General features: G+C 43.8%; 1 protein-coding gene across 1 annotated transcript in view; it reads right to left on the bottom strand.

Annotated features, from left to right (window-relative positions):
• ANKRD28 (ankyrin repeat domain 28) overlaps positions 1-14,290 on the bottom strand; it is a 102,735-nt gene extending 88,445 nt beyond the window's left edge. The window contains exon 1 of the mRNA XM_069958711.1: positions 13,907-14,290. Within this exon, the coding sequence (XP_069814812.1) occupies positions 13,907-13,933 (27 nt within the window). The 5' untranslated portion in view covers positions 13,934-14,290. The remainder of the gene's footprint in view (positions 1-13,906) is intronic.
• Between the last annotated feature and the right edge of the window lie 1,477 nt (positions 14,291-15,767).

Here is a 15,767-nt window from a genome sequence, read left to right as displayed (position 1 = left end):
AAACTAATGAACAATTTCCTTAAGCTATGCCTTCAGCCTGGAAAACACAGACGTCTGGAAGAAAGCAAATATGTTACATGAAAACACCCATTATTGTAAATAAAGTGTTTTCCCAGCTGAGATACCTACCTCCCTTGGGACACAAGGGGTAGCCTTAGTGCTGACATTTGTCAGAGGACCAAAATGGAGATGGACTCGCATATATCTATGAGAATGAGACAGCTTGGATTTATGACAGATCATGTAGGCCAGGAGATGTATTCCCCCATTTCTAGGTTTGGCTCTCCATATAACAGCACACAAGGCACCCAACTGGTCAACATCCATTATCTATCCAAAAAGAGAACAAGATCCAAAGATCAACCCCTTGCATTAAACGCATAGAATGTAATGGGGTTGTAGGCACGGTGGGGGAAATAAGTATTTGAGACACTGCTGATTTTGCGAGTTTAGTAGTTATTGAGCAAGTTTGCACACACTGCGGCAGGGATTTTGTCCCACACCTCCAGATCTTCCAGGGTTCGGAGCTTTTGCTGAGCAACACTGAGTTTCAGCTCCCTCCAAAGATTTTCTACTGGATTCAGGCCTGGAGACTGGCTAGGCCACTCCAGGACCTTGATTAGTTTCTTAAAAATTACAGACCTCTCTTTTTTTGGGAAGTGGAAAAAAACTCGTCTGGGTATCAAATACTTATTTTTCCCACTGTAGATATGATATACAGTAGGCTTTTTGGATGTCAGGATCAGTATCTTAAGAGAAAATTTGTGAGCTGTATATAGTGCTCAGAGCTGACGCTGGAGGGGAGACACATGATCGTGGCGGCCTATCATTGACAGTGAGGACCTGGCTGCTAATAGTTCTGCTTGCTTCATAGTGTGGTACCCTGGTGGGGCGCACATGTACGCCCAATTGCATTAAGGCCCAGCCTGCGGGATAGTACGTGTATGCCCTGTCACTAAGATGTTAAAGCACCTCATACACGCTTAAGGAGGCTCCATGTCCTCAGTTCGTAGGCAGTACAGCAGCTCAGTTCCGCTGTAGTGGATGAAGCAGACTGTTTCTGGAAGAAATGACCAATGTCGGGTTACTGCAGTTCACTTATTGAAGTGAATTGCAGCTGAGCTTCTATAATCTAGCATGGCAAAGAATATGGAGCCTTCTCCTTCCTGCTTTGGCCACTGCGCGTACAGATTACTGCAGGTCTGGAAAACAGCTGATCTGTGGGGTACTCTATGTCAGACCCTCACTGACCAGACACTAATTGCCTGAGGATAGGCCATCAATCAAGAAGTCCCAGAAACCCCCTTTAAATGCCTGTAATAATTGATGATCAATAACATTTGATTAGTGATCTTTTTCTGGCACCAGTTGACTTGAAAATAGAATACATAATTGCTATGTGGGTCTGGTTGTTAAAACCTACTAGGCCAACAGGTTACATAGACTGACTAAAGAGAAGACTCCTCCCCAATAATTATTGTAACCTGCTCAGTGGGAATGACTTGACACGCAAGGACTAAGCTAAGTCCACGTTCGCTGGTTGTACACTCAATATGTCATTTATTCTTTTACCTTAGGGCTATAAATTCTTCAAGCAGCAAACACACAAAAGACTGAATCAGGAAATTACCTGACATATGGCCAATAATCAGGCCTAGTACATAAATAAACACAACGAGTACAAGTAATATTCATAAATGGAGGGAAGACTTAAAAGGGACGAGGTGTGTGTGTGTGTGTGTGTATGGGGAGCAGAGCAGTACAACAAAGAGACGTAGTGTCAGGACAGACCCTCTACCCATATACCCTGTTAAAGCTTGAGGACTTTAGAGGGGGGAAACTCTCCCCCCCCTCCATTAACCCGAGGAACCCCTATATGAGTGGCCATCATGTTATTTACGATTGGCTTAAAGTGTAGCAGTCATCATAAAAAAATAACTTTTGACATGTCATAGACATGTGAGAAGTTTTGATCGGTCCTGGTCTGAGTGTTCAGACTCGTACTGATTGTGAGAACAAGCGGGGAGAGGACCATGCTGCAGTGCGCCCTCTCCCCGCTCTGCATCAGTGAAGAATCCAGCTCCATAGACTTAACTCATCATGTGACATGAGCAGGGAGAGGACTATCCAGACTCGTTCTCCTGATCTATACGGGTCTAAAAACTCAAACCCGGAACGATCAAAACTTTTGATGTCTGTGATGTCAATCGCTTTTTTATGATGACAGGTACACTTTAATGTTCCTCCTCAAAAATTAAAACATTACCTCTATGAAAACTGAGACTGATCACAATCAAAAAGAACAAGAAAAAAAAATCTTTGCATATTAAATGTTTTTCTATACAACAGAACATTACACTAGGCATGCTTGATATAATATAAATCATTATGCTTTGTTGGTGTATTAAGCTGTATAACTCCAAAGCTCTATTCCAACATCCTTGTGTGCATAGGTGTGGAGCAGCCTTCATGGATGTGACTGGCGCACCACAGACACTCCTCCCCACCACAGCTACGCAGGTGACAACTCACAAGTAGAGGGGAGAGAATATAGAATTTTTTTTTTTGACAAAAATCAGATATCAATCAGCTTCATCTTGAAAAGGTAGTTATGTGTTCAGAACGCTCCAACTGCACAGAAGTAGAGTACGGCCTATAGGTTGGGGTCTTAAGAGGGTACTCCAGAGAAAGCAAATAGTTTTCAAGTCAACTGGTATTATATAGATTAGTAAATGACTTTTATAAAAAAAAAAAAAAAAGCCTTCCAGCACTTTCAGCTACTAAATGTCCTGCAGGAAGTTGAGTATTCATTGCAGTCTGACACAGTTCTCTCTGCTGCCACCTCTGTACATGGCGAAAACTGTCCAGAACATTCTTCTATGGAGATTTGCTACTGCTCTGGACAGTTCCTGTCTAAACGGACAGGGAGGGCCACAGAGGGCACTGTATCAAACTAGAAAAAAATACAGCACTTCCTGCAGGACATACAGCAGCTGATAAGTACTTCAAGACTTTAGTTTTTTGTAAAGTAGTAATTTTCAAATCTGCATAACTTTCTGACCCCAGTTGATTTTGAAACATTTTTGTTCTCCGGGGTACCCCATTAACCTGGGTACTCCAGAGGGGGGGGGGGGGGATGATTTATCAACTGGAGTCCCCTGTGTACTTCTATAAAAATAAAATAAAAAACCCCTCCTCAATCACATGACATGAGTATTATGGGTTTTTGTTATAAACAGGAGCCACAACACAATGCCAGAGCCAGTCAAGTTTAATGGAATCTGCGATGGGGGCCTCTGATGCCTGTGAACCCAGCCTTATACAGTACATGGTCATATAGACATGTATACTCATTTCCAGCTGCTAGATGACTTTAACGTTAAAAACGTGCAGATATGAAAAACATTGCTATTTTAAGGACACATCATGCTCCAAATCTTAACCCTTTCAGGACCAAGGCAAATTTTATGAATATGACCTGTGTCACTTTATTCATCAATAACTTGGGAATGCTTTTACCAATCCCTCTGATTCCAAGATTGTTTTTTTGTTACATATTCTACTTTATGTTAGTGGTAAATTTGAGTTGATAGCTTTAAAAAATTTTTGTGAATAACTTCAAAATGTTGTTAAAAATGTAAAAAAAAGCGCATTCTCTACATTTGAAAGTCTCTGCCAATAAGGAAAATAGTAATACTACATTCATTATTTATTAATTCATATCTATAACATGTCTACTTTATTTTAAAAGCATTTGGTGAACATGCTTTTACTTATTTAGGATGTTAGAGGCCGTAAATGTTTAGTAGCAATTTTCAAAATGTTCGTGAAAATTTCAAACTCAGAAATTCTTTTTTGCACCAGTTCAGTTTTGGAGTATATTTTAGAGGCCTGTATACTAAAAACCCCCACAATTCAACCCATTTTGAAATCTTCACTCTTTCAAGTATTTAAATTTACATTCATTCAGTTATTTAACCCTTTCTGCATTTCACAGGAATAACTGCAAAGTAAGAGTGAAAAGTTAAAATTTGCATTTTCTTTCCAGAGATTCCAATGTAATCCTATGTGTTTTTTACAAAACCAATTACCGTTACTGATCCACCAAAGCCAGCAATTGCCGATGCTGGATCCCCTTTGGGGGTCCAGTGGCGGTTACACTAAACTGTCAGCTATCAGCTGAAAGTTTAGTTGCGGCTCCCGGTCACTGTTTTTCTAAACAGCGAGCATCTGAAGCAGGTCAGTAAATGTACTGACTTTTGCTTGAAAGGGTTAAAAGGAAGTAAGGTTCAAGAAAAGGCCAACACCACTGCCTTCCAAATATAACAATACAAGTGAAGATCTGCAGTGCAAGAAAGGCTAGTCCCAAAGCACTTCAGCAATACGTCCTACTCTGAAAGGCAGCTACACCTCATGCCAATTTTTTCCCGGCACATTGCAGATTACACATTAACCATCGCTGCATGTAGCACTTAACCTTGGTCAACCTAAAATGCATCAACTCTGTAAAAGGCAGAATAAAGGCACAGACCACAACAATAAGGGCTACACCAACACCAAGTGTATTGCACCAAGAGTACTGCATCTCCGCATGTAGTTTTTTTTGTGTAATTTGAGGTATAAGATTTTAGTTTTATGCTTTAAATATATGCATATTTAATTGGTTCTTTTCCCACTAGATCCAATGGGGAAATTGCTTAACGCAGGCACGTCCAAAGTCCGGCCGGAGGGCCATTTGCGGCCCGCGTTTCCGAACTTTTACGGCCCCCCCAGGTATCCAGCTTGCTATTATCTGCCTGTGTTCTAAAGCATATAGCATGTAGCATGTAAAATGGTCGGCCCTCGCACATGTTCACTTCATCAAATTTGGCACTCTTCGAAAAAAGTTTGGACATGCCTGGCTTAACGGTTCACATGTAGTTTGTTTGTGTGTAATTATAATGGTCTTAAAGAGGAATCTGTCTGCTGTTAAGAGCTGCAGATAGCATGGGTAGCTGATAGGCAGAGATTGATCTAAGGTGTTTTTTATTTTATTTTATGTAAATGATCTCACATCTTGAATGACAATGTACCCAAGAAAACTTCTCCACTAGTGTCACAGTCCCTAAAATAAGTGCAAATTGGCAATGATCGTCATTAAAGGAGTCGTTATGTTTAACCTGTACTAAGCAACCATTCGAAGACATAGATATTTCTTAGATGCACCTACCCAACAACTGCCAGTCCATGCTCATGGGTGGAGGGAGCTGGTGCTCATGAATATCCATGACTATTGAGTACATGCACAAAACTGAGAGGACTAGTGCTGAGCACTATGTCCTTGATATCAATAATCCTATCTCAGGAACAGCCGGACAGAATACAGAACCATGTAAGTATGTAGGTTTCGCTGTAAGGGTCTGCAAATAAATTCCCCTTCCAAATAATACATCTCATACAAAGATCGGATCCAGTATGTGATCACAGCGCAACTGAAGGTTTCTTCACATTGGCCAGTAATATCTTCAATTGTTAACAAATATTATATATTAATCTATTTCACAGAAAATAGTGAAGGAAAAATACTTGGAATGCTTTCAAATAGTTGAAAATGTTAACATTCCTTTATCTCGCTCTTATTTTCAGTTCTAACAAAAAGCCCGCATTGCAAAAGGTCATTGTTTGTTTTGTGATAAGAAAAATCTGTATTATTTCTAGTGTCTTGTTGTGTGTGAAGGTGTCCAATGTAAAAAAAAAAAAAAAAAAAAAAATCATCGAGGGGGATGGGGATTGAACTGTGGCATAAAGGACGAAGATGGAGGAAAGTGTGCAGGTGACTTGATCTGCTATCAGCACTTCGACAGCACAGTTACTCCACTGGTTTCCCAAAGCAGCAATGAGTCCCAGCCAGATACATACATATATTCCTATAAGGGTATGTCCACACTAAGGAATTCTCGCTGGCCTCCCCCCGGCTCCTGCTTGAAGTTCCACTGGTCCCATAGACTCTATTCTATGTTCAGGCGGATATCGCCGTCCGCCCGAAGAATGAACCGTTGGACGGTGGAATCTGCCTGACCATAGAAGGGAGTCTACGGGATGGGCGGAGAGTTAAGCAGAAGCACGCGGGCAAGAGCAGCAGAATTCGCGGGGAGTTCACCACGAGAGTTTCTTAGTGTGGACATACCCCAACATGTGTATAGGCCACAAAAGAGGGCTTTTCAGGCTCTGGAAACCCTTCATACAATTCCACTGTATATACTGTATAAAATAGATTTAAAGAGTCACTGTCGTATTTTTTTTTTTGCAGAAATCAATAGTCCAGGCGATTTTAAGAAACTTTGTAATTGGGTTTATTAGCCAAATCTGCCATTATCTGCATGTAAAAAGCCTTTTCCCAGGTCCCCCCCTCCTTCCTCTTTTTCATCCACTCTGAAAAATCTGAAAATTGTGACTTGTTGCAGGAGACGTCCCCTGTCTGCTCTAGGGAGAGGGGAGGGGGGAGGAGGAAGGAGGGAGTTAGCCGGCAGCAGAAAGCAGATAACAGAGGATTACAGGCACGGAGCTGAGTGACAGCTGTAATCTGAGCTCAGACAGGTCACTGGTGATGGTCAGAACAGATAACGGGTGAGGGATTTGTAGATTAACTCTTTGTTGTCCTGTTTTGGTCTTTTCTTTAGCTCTCTCCATAGGAGAACAATGAAGACAGGGGGGAGAGCTTCAAACTGCTTTTTCATGATAAAAATGCATTTTTCGGATAATAAACCCAATTACAAAGTTTCTTAAAATCGCCTGGACTATTGATTTCTGCAAAAAAAAAATTCACGACAGTGACACTTTAAAGCTTTATTAAAATGTTAAGCGCTTAACTTCATTTTGTTTTGGGGTTTTCCAGAATGGCTAAAACTGGGTTAAAAAAACAAACAAACACTATACTCACCCCTTAATTCTCCAGCATCACCACCCACCAGAAGATGATGTAGCCAACCACTGGCCTCAGTGGTCACATGCCGTACATATGAAAAGAGTCTGCTCAGACCATTGATTGGTTAACACATCATGAACAGGACATCTTAGCACTTTCGTGGTTTTGCAGCGGGGTAGCTGCAAATTTAGTGGCAACAGTATATTTTTCCTTATTCTAAATAAACCAGTAAAACTTTCAATAGACAATGCAATGTAGCAGAAGCTACTACAGTGTTTCTCAACAAAAAAAAAAGAAAAGAAAAAAAAAGGACAGGGTCTTCCATTTTTTTCCTCTCAAAAAAAGGACAGGGGCCTATTTTGGGGGTAGGTCTTCTTAGAGAAACACCCGATAGCCACTATACTGTATCTCTCACTGTTGTTAGACTCTTATACTATAAGTTCCCCTATAGTAAGGCCACCATATTGTATACTTTCCTCATCCTCCTTTTGTAGCTTTTCCCCATACTGTATACATCCCCTCTCTGCAGTAAGGCCACCTATACTTTATCCCTCCCCCCTCTGTAGTTTGTCCACGTACCCTCAGTGTGCATCTTCTTACCACTTCTGCCTCCCCAGCAGCTAGTGTTGAGCAGGTAGGGGCGTCGGAGCATAACAAGTCTGGCACTCATTGGCTGATGCTGAGTGTCAGGGATCTGGTCAGCTGACGGTAACTAGGGCTTATATTTGGAGTAGGGCTTATATTTTAAGAATACTCCAAAAAGCCTGAAAAATGAAGCTAGGTCTTAGTTTCAGGGTAGGTCTTATTTTGGAGAAACACTGGTGGTTATAGAAACTTCTGATGGAACAGCACAAACTGGGAGAGAGAGGCTATGCCTCTGCACTACTCACGCAGGTGCAAGTGCTAGACAGCAGTCCAGGTCAGCTACTTCAGCAACGCAGCTCTTTGGTATTTGTGGTGCTCTGCGTATATCAGTAATGGTAATCCCACCAGAAGAATAACGATGCGGCACTCACTAGTATTCCAAAATATGCTTAGACAGCATCTTGAGTGCCGCATCTTCATTCTTCTGTTGAGATTCTGATGGGATAGCGCAGAACAGCAGCCAGCACCAATCATAATACACAGCAGGTCAAAAGATGCTGACTTGCATATAATGAAATTCATCACTTAGGCCTCATGCACACATCCGTGTCAAGTTTTTACTGTCAGGAAATGCTACAGGAAATCATTAGTATTTCCTGATCATAAAAACTGATCAGGAGTGCACACAGTTAAAGGGCCAGACACAACACTCAGCGGCACTTGCCTGGGTGCTGACGCCAGCGCAGGGTGCTTAGCACTGCATCCGGGAATGTGGACAGTTATCTGGACAAAAAAAAAAAAAAAAGAATAAGATAGACAGCCTCTGTCATTTCCAGAGCTATTTTCGGGAACGTACACATAAAAATCTGAAGGATGTCAATGCCTAATAGAAGCCTGTGGGTTTAGTAATTTATCCACATTTCCCCAATAAGAAATCTGGATAAATTTCCCAGACATGTTCACACTAACAAATTGATGGACATGTAGAAAACCTTTTTTGCATGTTACTAAAAAAACATCTAAGATGTAAGGCTATAGCCACATGTGGCACATTCACTTTACATTCCGCATGGAAAGAATTCAATACAGAAAGTCTGAAGTTCGGAAAAATGGCAGCAGCAAAGTAGGGAGAGTTTTCATATACTACATATATTACACATCTATATAACTTTCTGACACCAGTTGATTGGAAAGAAAAAATATTGCTGGAGTTACCCTTCAATGAAAGGACGAGATTTAAAAAAAAAAAAAAAAAACTTTCGAAATACTGGAATACAGATGTCCAGATTCTGTGCTCGGGAAGACAGTAGTTTACAGCTATTTGCCCAGATTCCCACAGTAAAGCTATTTTTATAAAACAGTGAAGATCTAGCAGATTGCTGCATCATGTTACCAGAGAGTCATCCAGACCATGAAAATCCTCAGGGCAACGGGCCATCAATATTAGACTGCTTCTGCCTTGTTTACAGCGGGTCTTACACTTTACATGCATCTTGTTTGGAAACTGCTAAAACACTCCATCCTAATAGTAGTTGAGGGTTTTTATCATCCTTTTAATTTCTATATGGGCACATCATTTTAACTTGTGGTTTTGTGTCAGTTCTGTGAAGTGATCCAAGTATGGTAACCATGTGTTTTGCACACGGCCTCTATTAAGACCGGAAGACGTCTTAAAGTGCCAAAGCAATAACACAACTGGTAAGGTTTTCCACCACATCAGAATAACCTTGAATTTCATGCCCCAAAGTGTGACTGTTGCTTGGGGTATATTCACACGTGTTGAATGTGTAGCTGTTAGCAAGGTTGCTGCCGGATCAGCGGCGAATTCCTCTCTTCATCCAGAAGGTTCGGGTCTCCATAGATACGAACACGCAATGAGACTGTAATGTGCGCGACCACCATTGGATCACATGAATCACTGGGTCTTTGTATCCATGGAGACCAAAACTTCTAGATTAAGAAAGTCAATCTCCGCTGATCCGGCAGAAGCCGTGCTGACAGCTACACTTTAATCTGCTTCGGATTTGAGGATACAATTTTAACAATGTAATTAGCTGCAATTTGCAGCAACAAATCCACAGGATGAAATCCGCAGCAGATTTTAAGGGAACCAACCACCTCCCTATGCATTTAGCATTACTTACCTGTATGGCGCCTAGTTCTGAACCCATCAAAACTATTTGCTTTGGGGGTCTTATTTCAGTATTTCGTGGTTGTGCTTCCTGGTTAAGAAGTTGCTCAGTACTATAATTCCCAGAATGCACTGCTTTCCCTCTATATCATAGTCCTCCCACAGCACTCCTACCAGTGAGGTTGCAGCACCTGGTGCATTCACTCCTTGTCTGCACTCTGTAGCAGCATGCAGTCTTGTGCTAAGTGACATCACACATAATTTTCCCTACAAGTCCCAATAAAGCTGTATATGTATCTGTGTATATGATGGGGGATGGTGAAGGGCTGCGCAAAGAAGGTGATATCACTCAGGGAGGAGGGGATAAAGCTCGGAGACGAAAACCAGCATAGCCTTCTGTGACACAAGAACATGATGCATTGTCTACAAGGAGAGGAACCGGAGACCATACACATTTTGTAGTCCTTCTATATTCGATTCCTGTCAGATGATGCCAGTACTATTAGTGATAACACAAGATTAGAAAGTTATATATCTTGGTGTGACTGTATTTTAATAAAATTACTTGAATACCCTTTAAGGGTAGCTTCACACATACCGGATTTCCCGCTGCGAGTTTGCAGCATAAACCGCTGCGGATCCTGGTAGAGTAAGGTCTATGGGGTTACATTTCCGCAGCGGAATTTTCATTCCACTGTGGATATGTAACCCAGTCCCTTTAACCCCACACCACCCGCAGCCCCCAGCATACATTCGGCGCCGCAGCTGTGTGTGAGGCTCCTGGCTTCTGTCGGTCCCCATCAGCCAATCAGTGCTGCCGTGCACTAATTGGCTGATGGGGAGCCGGGAACCTCCCACACAGCCGTGGCGGGCCGGGGCTGTGGGGGGTAAAGGGTCGGGTCACATACTAGCAGCAGGTATGTGACCTTAACTGACCATTTCAAACAATAGTGTGATATCGGGTACACCAACCCCACAATGGTTTTATCCTTACGCTTAAATACAAGTAACTCCAAGAAGGATACGTATAAAAAAAATTAATTTTATTTCTATTCATTAAAATATATGACATAACATGAAAAAGATACAAATATTTACAAAAGTCTCCAAAAACAGGTCTGTAGTCAGTGGGAGGAAGGTAGGGCTGTCATGTCCTTGCTGGAGGGAACTCTGTATATGTCCACAGATAACCATGCCACGTCCAGTCTCATTCACAGATAGTACCGACAATACCTCCTGACCAATTAATTGAACCAATAGTAAAGGTGATCAAGCTACCACCGGACAGTTACCAAACCATGATCCTCTAGTTTAGAATTGTCCCAAGGCGAAAAGACCGACCAACATGCCCAACGCGTTTCAGTATCATATGTCGGATACGTCATCAGGGGCTAAACGGTCAGAGCGTCATATACGTCATAGATTTGACAAGGTAAATAAGACATCACATTTACACATCATTCATGGCTAATTATGCACGCCAGTAGTTTATATGTGTGTGATGTTGATATGGAGCGCTGCTGTGTCCTGTACTCACTGTACCAACGTCCAGGTAACCAACAGATATTTATCCCACCGTACGTGACTGATTGCGGGTATCTGTCATGCTCAAGAGTCAACCTGGGTACAGACTCACATCTAGGACCAGTTAACAGCCAGTGCTCCAGCAAGGACATGACAGCCCTACCTTCCTCCCACTGACTACGGACCTGTTTTTGGAGACTTTTGTAAATATTTGTATCTTTTTCATGTTATGTCATATATTTTAATGAATAAAAATAAAATTAATTTTTTATACGTATCCTTCTTGGAGTTACTTAACTGACCATTTCAGAAGAACTCCTCCCCCTAGTTTGCAGCAATTTCACTCCAACCTTTCAGGGTAGCTTCACACGTACCGTATCGCTGTGTTTTTGCTGCGTTTTTTACATGCATTTTTAATGCTGTGTTTTTGCTGCGTTTTTTACATGCACGTTTTGATTTGCACATGAAAATCATGTGAAAATCAAAACGCGCATGTAAAAAACGCAGCAAAAACGCATGCAAAAAACGCAGCGATACGGTACGTGTGAAGCTACCCTCACACTTTTGTTGCTAGTTTCTGGACGTCATAATAATGTTTAAAAAGTTTAGTGAACACTTTGTGGCAGATGCAATTCAGCTGCCAGGCATCGGCCAACAGCTGCATGATTGCCAGTAATCCCTGCAAACTAGTGTGCAGTCATTGGCCACTTAATGCAGGTGTGGTTTTAGTCTTCACGTGGCTGTCTCCAAGCGTGAACGAACCCAATGCATACCCCAATACATTATAATAAACGGTGGAAAGTGCACCTTTAAATATAACTGGAATCAGATTGTGCCACACATAGAAGAAGCACAGCCGCAGCAGATCACAGTAACACCATGAGCGCTTCTCCACGTAAACACAGCTCGCTTGTTCAGGTCAATGACTTTATAATGTCAAGGCAGGCTAAAAGCTGTATAAGGATGACACAAAAGATCATATTCTAAGGCCTGGCGACTTCTGGTGCACATCTAAACTTGGCAAGAGACATAAAACCTAGTTACATAAGAAACAGAATAAGTATAGCTGCCTATTAACAAGTCTACTCCATGAAACATTCACACGTCAGGAACACGACCATCACTAACTTCTATGCAGAGTGACAGGTCACAGACGATGCGCCATGATAACTGGTGCACAGAACTGGCCGCCATGCCACCCTGACTTCTCATGTATTCTACTGTATAATTTGGCATGACAGCAAGTGGAATTGTAAGCTTTACCTAAGGCTGCCATTAAAAACAAACTAGATTGCAGTGAAGCTAAATATAACCCACTGAAACCGACATTGGGCAGGTCTGTTAATAATGGAGGTGAGAGCAGGCAGAGTAAGGACTGGCATCCAGGTAGGGTAATATCACAGAGCAGCACCAACACAAGCAGGTCAGTATGGACTGAAATACATGAACTATGAAACATGCAGCTACCATCCACAGGACTGAGGCCGACAACTCTCCTGCCATACCCAGTGACGTCACATCCCCGGATTCACACACATACAACTCAGCAGACTTGTCTAATTCTGTCCCTCTCACTTTGGCCTAAAATAAATGTGAGATTGTGTCACTTGTCATCTGTGCCAAGCCTGGCAGAGGATACGATCCCCACTATATATATTCCGCCTGACACCCACATGGGCAGCAGGTAAAGGCACAAAAGCAACAAGTCAGCAGTAAGTAATGAAGCATGCAGAGTTCTATAGGCACGAAATAATGGCTGAGAATACTGTGATCGCTATAGACTATTACATGTTATTGCACTAGAGCGACACATGAGTCTCTATGCCGACAACAAGGAGTGACATTTACAGAAGATGACGCAAGAGTTACTACTATGCTTCAGAGTATATAGACCTGCGCCTCACTTGGTCTTTGTTTCTTCATCCTCCCAACCCCATAGAACCTGCCTATACTGCCAGGTGGGCACCTATGTGCCAGGGCGCTGACAGTGGGGACCAGCAGAGAATAAGGGCCGAGTTCTGGATTCGCAACTCCACTCTTACAATTCATTATTACGAACATCCAGTATGGGACTATTCTTGAAGGTTCATGTCACAGCCAAAGACATGGCAGCACAAATGGTCATCTCTCTAGGTGCTGTGGCCCATCCAAAGGTGTAATGAGAAGATGGGGTAGTCGGGTGATCTCCAGCACCTGATCACTCAGCTATTAGATCAGGGATGAGAAACCTTCGGCCCTACGGCTGTTGCAAAACTACAATTCCCATTATTCTTTGGCTGTCCAGGCATGATGGGAATGGTGGTTTTGCAACAGCCGGAGGGCCGATCAGTTCTCAGACGTGCGGCATGCTAGCAGCTGTAAAACTACAACTCCCAGCATGCCTTGGAAAACACTATGTTAGTTGATACAGGGGGGCATTAGTATTATGTAAGACTCTGCCCTCACTGGATCCAGTAATACCAACTTCTTCCAGTCTGATAGAAGGGATCATGTGATGAGAGTAATCTCACAATGCAGTCACCATAGCCTGTTGCATGGCACCCACCACCTGCAGTCCTGCACTGTGCCCCACGATGGGTGCCATGGTAATACATGCTGCTGCTGCTGCCCCCACCATGTGCCCCACTGCAGTCACGTGATACTTCAAGGAAGATGACAAGAAGGGATATTGGATACGGAACTGCATGGCAGCCCCGCGCTGGCCTTGGCACATGCCCGCCCCCCGTGTGTGACAGGAGCGGGTGCCCCGGGCCGCCTCTCACCTGCTCCCGCAGCTTCAGTACCACCATGGTGCGCAGAGTGCTGGGTGTCAGGCGTCCTCCTCCCCCCGCATGCAGCTCCTCCAGCCTCGGGGGAGGGTGTCGGAGGTGACGGTGTCCGGCCTGAGGCGGCGGGTCACACTCCGCACCGGGTGAGCGATGGAGGGTGCAGGGAGCGGGTGTACACTCCTCCTCCTGCTCCTTGTGCCGTCTCCTTCCTTGAAATTCAGCCACACAGCGCAACCCCCGATCACCTCCTTCCACAGCGTAACCGCCAAACCCCAGGCGAACGCAGCGCCGATTGGCTGAGGCTAAGGGGCGGAGTCTGCGGGGCCGTCAAACGTCATTGCGACAAGACATCTTCAGAGGAAGCTGTTAAGCGCGCGAATCCCCGCCTGGTGGCGCCCGCGGGCCTGCGCTCGCTTTCTCATGGACGCTCTAGCTTTGTTTATAATCTCTTTCATTTATTTTTTTTCCGAGTTGATCGGTTGAGCTCAGAAAAGGCAATAAAGAGTCCTTATTCAAAATAACGGTTAGGCGACGGGGGCGGAGTACGTGGGGGCCACCGATAAATGACGTTGTTGATGACGCAGGGGTTAGTGGGCGGGGCGTTACAGGTGATCGCTTTCCCACAGGTAACATGGCTGGCGATCGCTACTGAGATGGCAGCGGTGTGGACAGAGGGGGACAGCTAGGCCTGTGCAGGAATTTGGGTCAAAGGGTGTGTGAGGGAATGGGGCCGGCTTATTGTATTATCATGGCGATCTCATAATGCCTCTTATTGTGTAGGCAGCGCATAACCGCACAGCTTGTCAGGGAACACAGAGCCACAGTATAAAAAGAATCTGCCCATAGTAACCAATCACAGCTCAGCTTCAATTTCTTAAAGGGGTTGTCCAGCGCTAAAAAATTATTCACAGAATAACACACATTACAAAGTTATACAACTTTGTAATGTATGTTATGTCTGTGAATGGCCCCCTTCCCCGTGTCCCACCACCCCCACCCGTGTACCCGGAAGTGTGGTGCGCTATACTCACCTGTCACGTGCCGACCACGGTCTCCGATCCTCAGCAGTGACGTCTTCTTCGGGCGGCCGGCGGATCTTCCCGAGTGCCGGCCGCCCTCTGCAGCGTCATCCGAAGCTCAGCCGCGATTGGCTGAGCATAACTGTGCTCAGCCAATCGCAGCTGATGACGTGGCCGCGTCATCAGCCGTGATTGGCTGAGCACAGTTATGCTCTATATGGCCTAAGTGTTTCCCATAGCAACCAATCACAGCTCAGCTTCAATTTCTTATCCTGCTCTATATGGCCTAAGTGTTTCCCATAGCAACCAATCACAGCTCAGCTTCAATTTCTTAACCTGCTCTATATGGCCTAAGTGTTTCCCATAGCAACCAATCACAGCTCAGCTTCAATTTCTTATCCTGCTCTATATGGCCTAAGTGTTTCCCATAGCAACCAATCACAGCTCAGCTTAAATTTCTTAACCTGCTCTATATGGCCTAAGTGTTTCCCATAGCAACCAATCACAGCTGAGCTTCAATTTCTTAAACTGCTGTATATGGTCCTAAGTGTTGCCCATAGCAACCAATCACAGTGCAGCTTTCATTTCGTATAGTGTGCTTAAAAAATGAAAGCTGTGTTCTGATTGGTTACTATGGGCCATAAAGAGTTAATCCCAAACCTGTGACCTTCATCTGGACTTAGAGCACCCATCATGTCAGGACACAGTGGGAGGTGTAGTTTTGCAACAACCAAAGCGCCACAAGTCCTTACAGGACACGTGAGAATTCTTATGCGGCAGTGACCCTCCTCAACCATTGGTTGCTCGGCCAGGCATGTCAGTTTTTCTGCGGACGC

Source organism: Dendropsophus ebraccatus, chromosome 2, assembly GCF_027789765.1.
Source record: "Dendropsophus ebraccatus isolate aDenEbr1 chromosome 2, aDenEbr1.pat, whole genome shotgun sequence".
NCBI lineage: Eukaryota > Metazoa > Chordata > Amphibia > Anura > Hylidae > Dendropsophus > Dendropsophus ebraccatus.
This window is presented reverse-complemented; position numbering and strand designations above follow the sequence as displayed.